This window comes from Felis catus, chromosome B1 (genome assembly GCF_018350175.1).
Source record: "Felis catus isolate Fca126 chromosome B1, F.catus_Fca126_mat1.0, whole genome shotgun sequence".
Taxonomy (NCBI): domain Eukaryota; kingdom Metazoa; phylum Chordata; class Mammalia; order Carnivora; family Felidae; genus Felis; species Felis catus.
In genome coordinates, this window is record NC_058371.1 from 16,086,422 (window position 1) to 16,101,895 (window position 15,474).

A 15,474-nucleotide genomic window follows, 5' to 3' on the forward strand; every position below is an offset into this window, starting at 1 on the left:
ACTAAAAATTCTGCAGACATTTCCTACTAGCCTTAGAATGAAACCAACACCACACAGCTGGACGAACACAGTGGTAGAACCTGGGCCCCTGAGGACATTTTTGAGCCACTGTACTGGACAACCCTCAAGCATGATCTATTTCTGGAATTCTTGTTAGGTGAGAAATACCGTTTCCAAAATCATCCTAATACAAAGTTAATCATCAATAGTCCTGAAAAAAAAAGCTCAGTGATTCACTGAGATGATGGCTTTTTTAGATGGCTTTTTCAAAATCTGACAATTCTAAAAGAGTCATGGGCTTTCTTCCTAAAAGAAGCTTTTTATTGGATGTGTCCCCCACCCCGCCAATTCCTAGGATAGAGTGGTGCTTGTAATTTGTGGAATCAAAAAGTACTTATAAAAATAAAAAATGTGGGGGCGCCTGGGTGGCTCTGTCGGTTAAACATCGGACTTCAGCTCAGGTCATGATCTGACGGTTCGTGGGTTCGAGCCTCGCGTCAGCTCTGTGCTGACAGCTTGGAGCCTGGAGCCTGATTCAGATTCTGTGTCTCCCTTGCTCTCTGTCCCTCCCCTGCTCAAGCTCTGTCTCTCAAAAATAAATAAATGTAAAAAAAAAAAAAAAATGCAACAGTGGGCCCTTAAAATGCAAATTATAACTTAATCAAACAGTATTAAAAAAAAACACACACGATAAAACCTGCAAGTCATATTATACATTTTCATTAATTTTCTGTAACATTATTTCTTTTCAATATACATCACTTTTTTCAAACCTAATTTTAAGAAAATTTTATGAGATACTTTATATGCCAAATGTTAGTCTGCTACATTTAAAAAATTTTATTAAAAAATTTGCTGGGGCACCTGGGTGGCTCAGTCAGTTAAGCGGCCGACTTCGGCTCAGGTCACGACCTCGCGGTCCGTGAGTTCGAGCCCCGCGTCGGGCTCTGTGCTGACATCTCAGAGCCTGAAGCCTGTTTCAGATTCTGTGTCTCCCTCTCTCCGACCCTCCCCCGTTCATGCTCTGTCTCTGTCTTAAAAATAAATAAACGTTTAAAAAAAAATTTAAAAAAAATTTGTTAATGTTTAGTTTTGAAAGAGAGGGAGAGGGAGAGAGAGAACGAGTGGGGGAGGGGCAGAGAGAGAGGGAGACACAGAATCTGAAGCAGGGTCCTGGCTCTGAGCTGTCAGCACATAGCCTGATGCAGAGCTCGAACTCTCAGACCACAGATCATGACCTGAGCCAAAGCTGGATGCTTAATCGACTGAGCCACCCAGGCGCCCCGGTCTGCTTACTTTAAAACACATAAATCACATTAGAAATTAAGAACAGTGCAGCATTAGAAATTAGACACAAGAAAAAAAAAAGCAAATATATTAAGATGCATGTTATTAATACAAAGCATTAGTGAGCAGTTTGCATTATCTCATCACATAAATTTTTACAATTTAATTTCAACCACTTTCCAATTTTTGTGTTACAAATGTTATTTAAAATTTTTTTTAATCTTTATTTTTGAGAGAGAGAGAGAGAGAGAGAGAGAGAGAGAGAGAACGAGCAGGGGAGGGGCAGAGAGAGAGAGAGAGGGACACACAGAATCCAAAGCAGGCTCCAGGCTCTGAGCAGTCAGCTCGAGTTCATGACCTGAGCCAAAGTCACAGGAAGTCACGCTTAAGCTTAACTTACTGAGCCACCCAGGTGCCCCTGAATTACAAAGGTAATTGTTATAAACACTTCTGTTGGAGTGCTTGGCTGGCTGAGTAGTCAGTAGAGTAGTAACTCGACCTCAGAGCTGTTTGAGCCCCATGTTGGGGATTACTGTAGAGATTACTTAAAAAATAAAATCTTAAAAACAAACAAGTAAATAAAAATAATGGTGTCAACTTCAAGGAAAACAATTGAAACTATTTTTTTGGTGATAATAAAATGAGTGTTTTAGTAAAAATTAGAATTTTGGTAAACAAGTTTGAAAGCCTCTCAAAAACCTTCTGATGAGATTGGTGGGAATATTAACAACTATAATTTTATATAATGTATTCTGAAATATGTCATTTGTAAGTTCAGTGAATATTTTCTCAACAACCTATACATCCTATTACAAAACCATGCAAGGTTAAAAGACACATTCAAGGGGCTCCTGGGTGGCTCAGTCAGTTGAGCATCCGACTTCAGCTCAGGTCATGATCTCACAGTTCGTGGGTTCGAGCCCCGCATCAGGCTCTGTGCTGACCGCTTGCTCAGAGCCTGGAGACTGCTTCAGATTCTGTGTCTTCTTCTCTCTCTGCCCCTCCCCCGCTCATGCTTTGTCTCACTCTGTTTCTCAAAAATAAATAAATGTTAAAAAAAAAAAATTAAAGAAAGACACATTCAAGATGTACGATTGGCAAGTAAATTATAATGTAAAGACTATGAATTAATTAGTTTCAAATTTCACAATGCAACTAATGTGGAATCTTGGTATGGTGTCAGAGTATCTAAAATTAATTGAACAGGCTATTAAAATACTCCTCCGTTTTCCAAACATATCTGTGTGAGACCAGATTTTCTTCACATACTTCAGCCAAAATAACATATCACAACAGTTGTATGCAGAAGTCAATATGAGAATCCAGGTATCTTCTATTGCCAGGCATTGGAGATTAGCAAAAATTACTTTTTTTTTTTTTTGAAATATGTTTCATGAAGTATGTTACTTATTACCATTATTGGTTTATTACCTTTATTCTTAGATGAATTAATAAATATTGTTTAAATTCCTCATATAATTTCTAATATGGTAAACATTTATAGATATAATCCACATAAACAAAAGGTTCTTTGGGGTCCTCAATAATTTTTAATAAGAGTGTAGATGCTTTTTTAAAAACAAAAGAAAAGAGTGTAAATGCTTTTGGTCTTAAGGCCCAAAAATTTGTCAACTGTTGTGCTAGAGCACCGGGGTTGTTGCTGGAAATCTGGAAGAGTTGTAGGTACAGTCCTCGACTTGAATCATACAAGTGATCTTACAGACTGGAAAGTGGCCATAAACATTTTTTTTTAATTAAAAATTGTTACAGTGTGGGGCGCCTGGGTGGCTCAGTCAGTTAAGCGTCCGACTTCAGCTCAGGTCACGATCTCGCGGTCCATGAGTTTGAGCCCCGCGTCGGGCTCTGGGCTGATGGCTCAGAGCCTGGAGCCTACTTCCGATTCTGTGTCTCCCTCTCTCTCTGCCCCTCCCCCGTTCATGCTCTGTCTCTCTCTGTCTCAAAAATAAATAAACGTTAAAAAAATTTTTTTTAATTGTTACAGAGGATGCTTGATAAAGAAATAGAGATTTTCCCTAAAAAAGAAAATTAATCAGATATATTAACAATTATAACTTTGAAGGAAGCACACATGTATTCCGTGTATTTCAGATGGCAAATCTAAGAATAGGTAATTGTTAAAAACAATTAAATTTCAGTGAAACATATGAAGTACAGTTCCCAACACTGTAGCTGGGTTCCTCAGTTCCTTCATTGACAAATAGTGTCTCTTTTGTGCCAATACCTGCTGAATTTGGAGATTCTAGCAATGAGCAAGATCCTGCCCTCATGTTGCTTATACTCTAGTGGCAGAAATAAGTAAGCAAACTACACTAATTCCAGGGTCTGGTAAGTATTCTGATGGAAGGAAACAGGCTTTGTGACAGAGAGCCAGAGATGTGAAATAGAGATGTGAAGCTACTCAAGACAGAACATTCAGAAAAAGTATCTCTGAGTGGTGATATATAAACTAAGACTTGAGCAACAGACAGAAGCACCCTATGCAAAGAAAAAAGGCAACAGCAAGTGGAAATGCCCCATAAATACAAAGTATCCTGAGAATGGTAAGGAAGCATTGTGACTGGAGCAAGGTAATAAGAGATTTAAAAAAAAGAAGGGGGAGGTGCCTGGGTGGCTCAGTCGGTTAAGCCTCCGACTTCAGCTCAGGTCATGATCTCGAGGTTTGTGAGTTCGAGCCCCACGTCGGGCTCTGTGCTGACAGCTCAGAGCCTAGAGCCTGCTTCAGATTCTGTCTCCCTCTCTCTCTCTGCCCCGCCCCTGCTCACGCTCTGTCTCTCTCTCTCTCTCAAAAAGAAATACATGTTTAAAAAAATTAAAAAAAAAAAAGGAGTTGCAGGATATCCATATGATGTAGACTAATGGTTTTCATCAACTTTAAAGGATACGAGACTAACTGTCAAAATTCCTGTAGCAGAGCCTAGGCATCAGTATGACACTAATATACCACATAGGGTAAGAATCACTAATACGGAGTCTGTTAGGCTACTGTAAGGAATTTGGATTTTACTTTTACTTATTTTAGAGAGAGAGAGAGCACGCGTGAGAGTAAGAGAGGGGCAGAGGGACAGAAATAATCTTAAGTGGACTCCAGACTCTGTGCAGAGCTGGATGCGGGGCTCCATCCCAGGACACTGGGATCTTATCTGAACCGAAATCAAGTCAGATGTTCACCTAAGTCACCCAGGTGCCCTGGATGTTACTTTTAATGTACGAGTAAGCCTACTGAAGAATTAAGAAGGAAACTGGTAAGACTGATTTCATTTTTAAAAGATCACTCTCGTTGTTAGGGGAAGACACAAGGGGCAAGAATAAAAAAAAAAACTTCTCAATCCTGAAAGTTTTAAGAGACTGAGGGAGCATTTATCAGAACAGTGAGTGGAGGCCTAAAACATAGATGGTGATGGGCAAAGCCAAGAGTCTGATTTTTCAGACATACTAAACAATCAATAGGTACAATCAGAGCAAAGAAAAAAGAAAACCTACAAAAAAGGGGACGTTCAAATGCCCAAAATACTTTATCCATCTGACTGTGAGAATAATTTGACTACATAAGGGATTTGTTTATGCTCTTACATTACCATCCCATGTGAATTATGTAGCTAAAGATTTATTCTTTCAACTGACATTTCAAACAAAGATGGAAAATACTACTTACAACTTAAAAATGTTGTCTTTAGGGAGCCTGGGTGGTTCAGTCAGCTCAGCGTCCAACTTTGGCTCTGGTTATGATCTCACAGCTCGTGAGTTCGAGCCCTGCGTCGGGCTCTATAATGACAGCTCAGAGCCTGGAGCCTGCTTTGGATTCTGTGTCTCCCTTTCTCTCTGCCCCTCCCCTGCATGTACTCTCTCTCTCAAAAATAAATGAACATTTTTTTAAAAATTAAAAAATAAATAAATAAAAATGTTGTCTTCAACTGACCTAAAATCTAACCTGGAAACCTAATATTTCACAGTTATGTTAACTAGTGTAAAGGTAACGTTTCAACTTGCTTTTACTTTATCTAAAATATAGTTTCTTTCACACCAAATAATAACAACAAATTGACATATCCAAGAAGTAATAATAAATTGATGTGGAAATACAGCACTAAAGATTTTTACTAATTAAAAAGTATTTAGAGCTTATGAAAGAATATATCATGCTCATGGGTTAGAAATTAATATTCTTAAAATGTCCATACTACCCAAAACAATTTATAGATTCAGTACAATCCCCATCAAAATGCCAATGGCATTTTTCACAGAGCTAGAACAAAGCATCCTAAAATTTGTATGGAAAAACAAAAGACCCCAAATAGCCACGCCAATATTGAAAAAGAATAAAAAAGCTGGAGGTATTACACTTCCTGATTTCAAACTCTACTACAAAGCTACAGTATTCAAAAGAGTATGGACTGGCACAGAAACAGACACGTAGATGAAGGGAAGAGAACAGAGAGCCCAGAAATAAGAACGCACACACATAGTCAATCTATGACAAAGACGGTGAGATCATACAATGGGGAAAAGACAGTCTCTTCAATAAATGGTGTTAGAAAGACTGGACAGCTATATGTAAAATAAAGAAATTAGACTATCTTCTACCATATATAAAAATAAACTCAAAATGGATTAAAGATTTGAATGTAAGACCTGTAGAATGTAACTCCTAGAAGAAAACATAGGAAGTAAGCTCCGTGACATCAGTCTTTGCAATGTTTTTTTGGCTCAGTCTCCTCAGGCAAGGGTAATAAAAGCTAAAGTAGGATTACATCAAACTAAGAAGCTTTTGCGCAGTGAAGAAAACCATCAACAGAATGAAAAGGCAACCTACTGAATGGGAGAAGATATTCGAATCATACATTTGATAAGGAATTAATATCCAAAATACATGAAGAACTTACACTCTCAAAAACTATCAAAAAAAAAAAAAAGCTTGATTAAAAAATGGGTAGAGGACCCGAATAGGCCACAATGAAATACTACTTCATATTTGTCAGAGTGGGTAAAATAAACAAGACAAGCACTGTTGGTGGGGATGCAAACTGGTGCAGCCACTGTGGAAAACAGTATGAGAGGTTCCTCAAAAAAATCAAAAATAGAAATACCATATGACCCAGTAATTCCACTACTAGATATTTATCCAAAGAAAACATACCGTTAATTTGAAAATATATGCACCCTTATGTTTACTGAAATATTACTTACAGTAGCCAAGATATGGAAGCAACCCAAGAGTCCATCCATAGATGGATAAAGAAAATGTGGTATATATGTGTGTATATATGTATACATACAAATACACACACAGTGGGATATTATTCAGTCATCAAAAAGAATGGAATCTTGCCATTTACAACAACATGGAGACCTAGAGATGATAATACTAAATGAAATAAGTCAGAGAAAAACAAATACTATATGATTTCACTCATACATGCAATTTTAGAAACAAAACAAAGAAAAAAAGAGACAAATAGACTCTTAAATACAGAGAACGGTAGTTGCCAGAGGGGAGGTGGGGGGGATGGGGGAAAAAGATAAAGGGGATTATGAGTACACTTATGATGAGCACTGAGTAGTGTACAGACTTGTTGGATCATTACACTGTGCACCTGAAACTAATAACACTGTATATTAATTATACTTTAATTAAAAAATTAACAACAAAAAAGGGCACAAGACCTGAATATATATTTTTCCAAAGATGACATACAGATGGTCAATAGGTACATAAAAAGATGCTCAACATAACTAATCATTAGGGAAATGCAAATCAAAACCACAATGAGATATCACCTGTCACAATGGCTAAAATCAACAACACAAGAAACAACAAGTGTTGGTGAGGATGTAGAGAAAAGGGAACCCTCTTATACTGTTGGGAATGTAAATTGGTGCAGCCACTACAGAAAACAGGACAGAAGTTCCTCAAAAGATTAAAAATGGAAATGCCAGGGGCGCCTGGGTGGCTCAGTCAGTTGAGCGTCTGACTTCAGCTCAGGTCATGATCTCACAGTTCGTGAGTTTGAGCCCCGCATCGGACTCTGTGCTGACAGCTCGGAGCCTGGAGCCTGTTCTGGATTCTGTGTCTCCCTCTCCCTCTGCCCCTCCCTCACTCATGCTCTGTCTCTCAAAAATGAGTAAACATTAAAAAAAAATTTTTTTTTTAATAAAAAAACCCAGAAATGCCATATGATCCAGCAATCCACTTTTGGGTATTTATCCAAAGAAAATGAAAACAATTTAAAGAGATAATATGCACCCCTATGCTCACTGCAGCATTGCTCACCACAGCCAAGATATGGAAGCAATCTAAGTGTCCACTGACAGATGGATGGATCGAGAAGATGTGGTATATATACATACAGTGGAATATTACTCAGCCATAGAAAAGAAAGAGATCTTGCCATTTGTGGCAACATGGACCTAGAGGGTATGATGCTGAGTGAAATAAGTCAGACAAATACCATATTTGTCTTTCACTTGTGTGTGGAATCTAAAAAAACAAAACAAATGAAAAACAAAACAAAACTCTTAGATACAGGAAAACAAACTGTTGCTTACCAGAGGGGAAGAAGGCTTGGGGGAGGGGAGGATGAAATAAGCTAAGGGGATTAAGAGGTACAAACTTCCAGTTATAAAAATAAATTAAGTCATGAGGATGTAATGAACACTATAAGGAATACAGCCAATAAAGTTATAATAACTTTGTATGGTAACAGATGGTAACTAGACTTATCATGGGGATCATTTCATAATGTATAAAAGTATTGAATCATTATGATGTACACCTGAAACTAATAGAATAGTCTATGTCAATTATACTTCAAAAAAATTTTCAATCTTAAAGGAACTGAAACTTGAATTATGTTGTTTCATCAACTTGGTAATTATTTTCAAATAATGCTCTTTAGTATTTAACTTAAAATCTGAATAGTTCCCTACAGTTTATTCTGAGTTCTTTCATTTGCCAGCATTCTCACCACTTTCTCTGACATGAAGACAACAGGTTAGGATATTTTTAACTTCAGCGCTGTTGTCTTTCTTAAAGAAAAAAGCGAAATGTATCTTATGCCCACATCCCTCTCAAATGTGAAAAACATCTGGCTCCGCCTCCCCCACTTATCTTATCTAGCTGTTCCCTCTAGGTTTTATGATTTTGTAAGACACTCAAACAAAATTTAGGGTGAAGTAGTTTCTACTCCTAGTTAACTAGCTTTTCAATAGTATAAATGATATTCCAGATATTTTTACGGTAAAATAGAGTAATTGGAAAAGTTACTATAATATCAATTATCCAACAATAAAATATATTTAGAAAAATCAATGCAAATTCATAGCAATTGATATTTTAAGCTCAATATACCATGAAGTTTAATATGTAAGTTCAATATATACAGCTTTTAAAAAGAAAAGAAACTTACCTTTCAAAAGATGATTGAGGTCCATTGTGTCATGTAAGACTTTTTGTTTGTATCTGTGGTCTATGTTGGAATCTAACACTGAAGATTCTGGAGTGAGATCAGGCCCAGTTTTTTCTTTCCCCTTTTTGGTTGATTTCAAACATTTTGAATTATTTTTTAAATCCTCAACATTTCCATATACTTCTTGACTCACGTTTTCTTGCCTTTTAACTTTTAGTTTTTGATCATTTGATGCTCCCAGTTCAAAAGACTGAATAGGGCTGATGTCTGGAGTTGAGAGAGGAGTGACATCTGTCACAGTATCTTCAGATTCCTCAGTGTAGTCATTGACTTTTGGTTTAGTACTTGAAGGTCGTGTTCCTGTTGATTTTACTCCTGATTTATATTTCTGTTTTGGTGACAAGTGGGTTACACCAGACAGACGTTTCTTTAATGATGGAGATGTATCAGAAATACAGTTATCAGACCCTGCATCTGAACAATCTGTACCTGAACTTGAAGATGAGGAAGACAAAGAGGAAGAGGAGGAAGAAGAATTACTTTTGGAATACTTTTTACTTATGTTTTTTTTAAGGTTATTAGGTGGTTTAGCTGACTTGGACCTGACATGCTGCATTTTCCCATCATCACTGCTCTCCTCTCCATCTGTATAATAATCATCGTCACCTTCTTTCACAATTTTGGGAATTCTACTTGGAGTGGGTAAGTGTATTTTATGCCCTGTTGTAGCATCCCACAATTTTTTTGATCTTGAAGTGGACAATGATAAAGAATTTCTGGTTCGCATATTATCATTCTCTACGGGGTGTTCTTCTGGAAGAATTTTCTTTTTTATTTCATTTTCCTTTCTTTGTATTCCAAATTTCAAGTTTACATTTTCTGTACCTTCGTCTATTCTCCTTTTAGGGTCATCATTTTGCTTGTCAAAAACTGAGTTACTTTCACATTTCTTTTCTTCTTCAAAGTCACTGTCAAAGAAAGAATGGTCCACTTCACCTTCTGATACATCTCCAAAACGATCCATGATGGCAAAAATATATCTGAAAAAAAGAGGCCAGTGTTACCATCAGACTGAAGAATAATTTCTTAATACTTTTCATTTTTTTACAGTAATTGCATATCTCAAACTAAAACGTTTGATTATAAAGAAACATGACAAAAACATCCCAAAAATATTAACTCAGTGAAATGATAATGGGGCTAGAGGAGTAATAACAAATTGTACCAATGATTTGAAAAATAAGTAAGTCTAATAATTCAGTTCACGAGTCATCAAGGCAAGCATATCACAAACATATACCTAGGTGAACCCTAAGGAAAATCTGCCTTCTAGAAGTACAATTAATTTAGACTAAGAAAGGATGATATTAAAACCTCCTAAAATTAGCTAAGCCAGCTTGAATTCAGAATTTGTCCTCTAACACCATTCTACACTAAAAACAGAAAACAAAAACAAAAACGAAACAAGAATCAAAAAATCATAATGACTTGGAAGGTGGCTGAGTCTATTTCTGGAGGTAAAGAAAAACAAAGGCCTAGAGTATTTTACTGTTACTAGAAGGCACAATATTCAAATATGCCTGATATAATGGTAATACAAGAAAGGCTCCAGTTTAAAGGGGCCTCCTCTGTTCAGGTTGCACAATTTAACACTGAAAAACAAAACACACAAAATACACTTAAAAAAATTTTTTTTAATGTTTATTTATTTTTGAGAGAGGGACAGAGCATGAGCAGGGGAGCGGCAGAGAGAGGGAGACACATAACTTGAAGCAGGCTCCAGGCTCTGAGCTGTCAGCACAGAGCCCGATGCGGGGTTCAAACCCACAAACTCTGAGACCATGTACTGAGCTGAAGTCAGATGCTTAATTGACTGAGCCACCCAGGTGCCCCCCAAAATACACATAAAAGTGAAAAAGTCCTTCTGTGATAACTTTTAGTCCATAGTGACATTCAAAAGAGCAAATAATATGAGCTGCATTAAAGGAAAGGCATATATAAACTAATAACATATAGCCAACAATCCAATTTTGTGCTCAGTATATTCAAATTATGATTAATTCTATTATGTAAAATCAAACAATAAAAGATTATATAATCTATATTCTAAAGCAATTATGATTCTCTGGAGCCTTTAATTGTTGAAGTGATACTGCAACCTATAAAATCAAGTACAAATATGATTTAAAAATCAACCAAACTTACATTACTAATACTAATGCAATAGGTTAATATGATAGATTAGAGGTATATATGGTAGTACATTTTATCATTGGGTAAATTTTTTTGCCTTTAAGGTTTTGAAGAATATAAGGCATATTAAAAAATTTAACTATTCACAATCAACTTTTTTTTTTTTTAATTTAAAAAAAAAATTTTTTTTTTCAACATTTATTTATTTTTGGGACAGAGAGAGACAGAGCATGAACAGGGGAGGGGCAGAGAGAGAGGGAGACACAGAATCGGAAACAGGCTCCAGGCTCCGAGCCATCAGCCCAGAGCCCGACGTGAGGCTCGAACTCACGGACCGCGAGATCGTGACCTGGCTGAAGTCGGACGCTTAACCGACTGCGCCACCCAGGCGCCCCCACAATCAACTTTTAAACACTTAGGGAATCTGATTAAATTAGTAAGGTTAGACTTATAATTAGGTTTATTAAAAATGTCTAAGTGCTGGGGTGCCTGAGTGGCTCAGTTGGTTAAGCGTCCAACTGCAGCTCAGGTCATGATCTCATGGTTCGTGGGTTTGAGCCCCCCATTCGGCTCTGTGCTAATGGCTGGGAGCCTGGAGCCTGCTTTGTATTCTGTGTCTCCCTCTCCCCCACTCACACACTGTCTCTCTCTCGCTCTCTCAAAATAAAATAAAAACATTAAAAAAAAAAAAAGTCTAAGTGCTTACTAGGACTTCCTCTATTAGATATGTCAGTATCCCTGGTCAGGTGTTCAAGGTACATAAGAAAATTAAATATACTAAAATTGAATTGTGCTGCAAGCTTGCAAATGGCATACAATGTTCAGGGAAATTTAAGCTAAGTCAGATTAATCAAAGTACAAATAAATTTTAAAATTCTAACATATTATTAGAATTAAATTGATTTAAATTGAGATGTGTAAGTAGATCTTAAAAATTTAAGAAAAATTAGGTAACTTATACCTAAATATTAAATATAAGAAATATTTACTAAAAAAAGAAAAAATATTATTTCTCATAGCACAGATCAATGCCCTCTTAAGTTTTAAAACTCAAATCAGCAGAAAGAAGCCTCCTCCACAAGTCCTCAAAAGATATTTAATAAGGTTTTAGATGTCATATTTATCCATTATGGAATTAAAGTCTACTCTTTTTTTTACTCTCTTAATTTATAAAAATCAAAACATCTCTTTTAAAGGATTTTGGCAATTAATTTTCAGAGCTGTAAGAAAGCCATAAGCCTTCTGAATCAGTACTTTCATTTCAGAAATTTATCCTAAGAATATAATACTAAAAAGAAGGAATGGAATTCTCATATTATTTCAGTAATACTGAAAAAACTTGAATAGAGGAATATTATGATTCCATCAAAATTATTATTATATCAGGAGTCAGCCAGCTACTGTGCATGAGCCAAATCTGGCCTGCCATTTGTTTTTGTAAATAAAGTTTTACACACTACAGCTGCAGAGTTGAGTAGCTATGAGACTAAATAGTCCACAAAGCCTAAAATATTTACCAAATGACTGTGGATTATGGAGGTTGTGGATCTCTGCTTATATTATATCAGAGATATATGATATCATTATATCAGCATGAAAAATGAACACTACAAAACTGTTAGCCATACTGGGTTAATAATACAATTTACACACTTAAATAAAAACCAGGGGGAAAAAGGGCAAAATTAAGTCGACCTGTTAGAAGAAAAACCAACAATCCCACTGCATTTTTTATATTTCCATTACTGTTATTATAATAGTGTCCTTGCAATAAATTAAGCAGATAAGTGATGACTGCGAGTCTGCACAACGAAAAAGAAGGAACTGAGTCAGACACACTCAGGCTCAAACTTGGTTCTACCACTTCCCAATTGTGTTTCTGGGTCATGTACAAGGATGTTCATCATAGCCCTACTCTTTATAATAGAAATGAGTTAGGGAAAAACTCAATGTCTAATAAGAGGAAAATGGATAAACGAAATGTTGTATGTAATATACTATATGTCAGTCAAAAAGGGTGAGCTGAGATCTGTAAAAATAAAGTTTACTAAAAGAGCAAAATTAAATGAACAACAATACAATTATGTAAAACTTAAAACTAAATTCCTCACAGGCACAAAGTTACATAGCACGGACTGGAAGGACATACATTAAACAACTATAAGCGGTGAAGGGACGCAGACGGTTGGGGGGTGGGGTGAGAATAAAGAACCTGGCAGAGGCTGGTGATCGTGGGTCATCACATACCTAAGGAGTGTGACTGGGGGCGCCTGGCTTGGCTCAGTTGGTAGAACATGTGACTCTCGATTTCAGGGTTGTGAGTCTGAGCCCCTCAATTGGGCCTAGAGCCTACTTTTTTTTTTTTTATGTTTATTTATTTATATTTGAGAGAGAGTGCAAGCAGGGGAGGGGCAGAGAAAGAGGGAGACAGAATCCGAAGCAGGCTCTGCACTGTCAACACAGAGTCTGACGAGGGCCTCAAACTCAAGAACCATGAGATCATGACCTGAGCAGAAATCAAAAGTCAGACACTTAAAGGAGCCACCCAGGCACCCCAGAGCCTACTTAACTAAGAAAAACTTAAAGAAAAAAATAGTATGATTGGTCATTGTCAATCCAATTCTGCCCACCTGAGTTCAGAAAGAAAAACGACCAATTAAAATAGTCACTGAATGGTGAGTAAGTAGCTCTTATAAACATTGTCACTAAATTTCCAAAAAACATTACCCTCTTTTGCAAGGTAATCAACTCTTTCATCCAGAATGTCAAGGGATGGAATAAAAAGGGGTTATTATTGTTCTTTTTTCTTTCGCATTTTGTCAGATGTGTACGAATACCTTTGTGATTAAACAAAAAAAAAATTTTGTAGTTTCTTCAAATTTTCAAAACAAATGGTTTCATGGCATAGCCCAAAGCATAAATTTTCGTAGTCAGTTTAAAAAACAAATCTTTCAGGGGCATCCGACTCTTGATTTCGGCTCAGGTCATCATTTCCCAGGTCTTGAGTATGAGCCAGGCATGGGGCTCCAGGCTGACAGTGCAGAGCCTGCTTGGGATTCTCTCTCTCTCCCTCTCCTCCCATCCCCCTGCCCTCCCTCCCTTCCTCTCTCTCTCTCTCTCTCTCTCTCTCTCTCTCTCTCTCAAAATAAATAAACATTTAAAAAAAATCTTTCAGATGCGCCTGGGTGGCTCAGTCGGTTGAGCGTCCCACTTCGGCTCAGGTCATCATCTCGCGGTCCGTGAGTTCGGGCCCCGCGTCGGGCTCTGTGCTGACGGCTCAGAGCCTGGAGCCTGTTTCAGATTCTGTGTCTCCCTCTCTCTCTGCCCCTCCCCTGTTCATGCTCTGTCTCTCTCTGTCTCAAAAATAAATAAATGTTAAAAAAAAAAAAAATCTTTCAAAAGCAAATCATCCAAATCATTTCACCTTCCATCCTCAGAAAAATTTGTTTACATTTTTCAGGAAACACACAAAATTAACATAACTAAGTCCCATTTGTATTAGTGCTATTATTCTAGTACAACTAACAGCTAAAATGTATCTAAGCTTAAGTTTTAGGGGCGCCTGGGTGGCGCAGTCGGTTGAGCGTCCGACTTCAGCCAGGTCACGATCTCGCGGTCCGTGAGTTCGAGCCCCGCGTCGGGCTCTGGGCTGATGGCTCAGAGCCTGGAGCCTGTTTCCGATTCTGTGTCTCCCTCTCTCTCTGCCCCTCCCCCGTTCATGCTCTGTCTCTCTCTGTCCCCAAAATAAATAAACGTTGAAAAAAAAAAATTAAAAAAAAAAAAAAAAAGAAGTTTTATTACTCCTATTTACCAACGAGAAAAGTGAAGCAGAGCAAGAACTTGCCCAGAGTCACACAACTAGTGAGTGGCACAGCCAGGATTCTAAAGCAGGCATAGTTTAAAGATCCTGTTATTAACCAGTGTTCTATTCTGCTTCAAAGTATGGTCCTTCCAAAGGAACTAAGATCTGTTTTTGTTTTTTAACCTTTAAGATACATGGCTGTGATATCTATGATTTATATGATGGTAAACTGGGTAAGGTAACAAGATTTTCTTCTCATCATTGGGATTTTGAAAGGAAAACGGAACCTGTTTAGCAATGGTTTTAGGAGTTCTCTGTAGGAGAGGATGGTCTGTACAGTTAAAATCAGATACACATGCCAGTGATTGCCATGCATTTTGCTGATCTGCCACGTAGCAGTGTTCCTCTAACAACGTAAATTGGAACAAATCTCACTGGCACCACAAATGAAATAAACTAGTAGCCTTAGGTAAATTAGAAGTGTTAACCTAGGTAACAAGAATTCAGAACTTTGAATTAACTTGTGACTCCCTAGAATCCAATATGAGCTTGTGACCAAACCCCCTTTCCAAATACAGTAGTGAATTCCAAAGTTATTTCTGGCAAGGAGAGTGACAATTCTGGAAGACACTAAACTTGAAATGTTTCCAGCAAGCCTCCTCTTTGTGTATTTGGCATTTCAAGTTAAATCTTGTGATCCCTGATAACCTTGAGTGAGACCTACGTGAAGTTCCTCAAGATGGTACATGGCAAAATAATGCAAGTTAG

At 37.3% G+C, this 15,474-nt stretch overlaps 1 protein-coding gene across 3 annotated transcripts in view; it reads right to left on the reverse strand.

The window, feature by feature from the left end:
- CFAP97 (cilia and flagella associated protein 97) overlaps window positions 1–15,474 on the reverse strand; it is a 42,895-nt gene that overhangs the window by 24,620 nt on the left and 2,801 nt on the right. For all 3 annotated transcript variants that reach the window (XM_045056827.1, XM_045056828.1, XR_006597323.1), the window contains exon 2: window positions 8,712–9,751. In XM_045056827.1, the coding sequence (XP_044912762.1) occupies window positions 8,712–9,735 (1,024 nt within the window). In that variant the 5' untranslated portion in view covers window positions 9,736–9,751. The remainder of the gene's footprint in view (window positions 1–8,711; window positions 9,752–15,474) is intronic.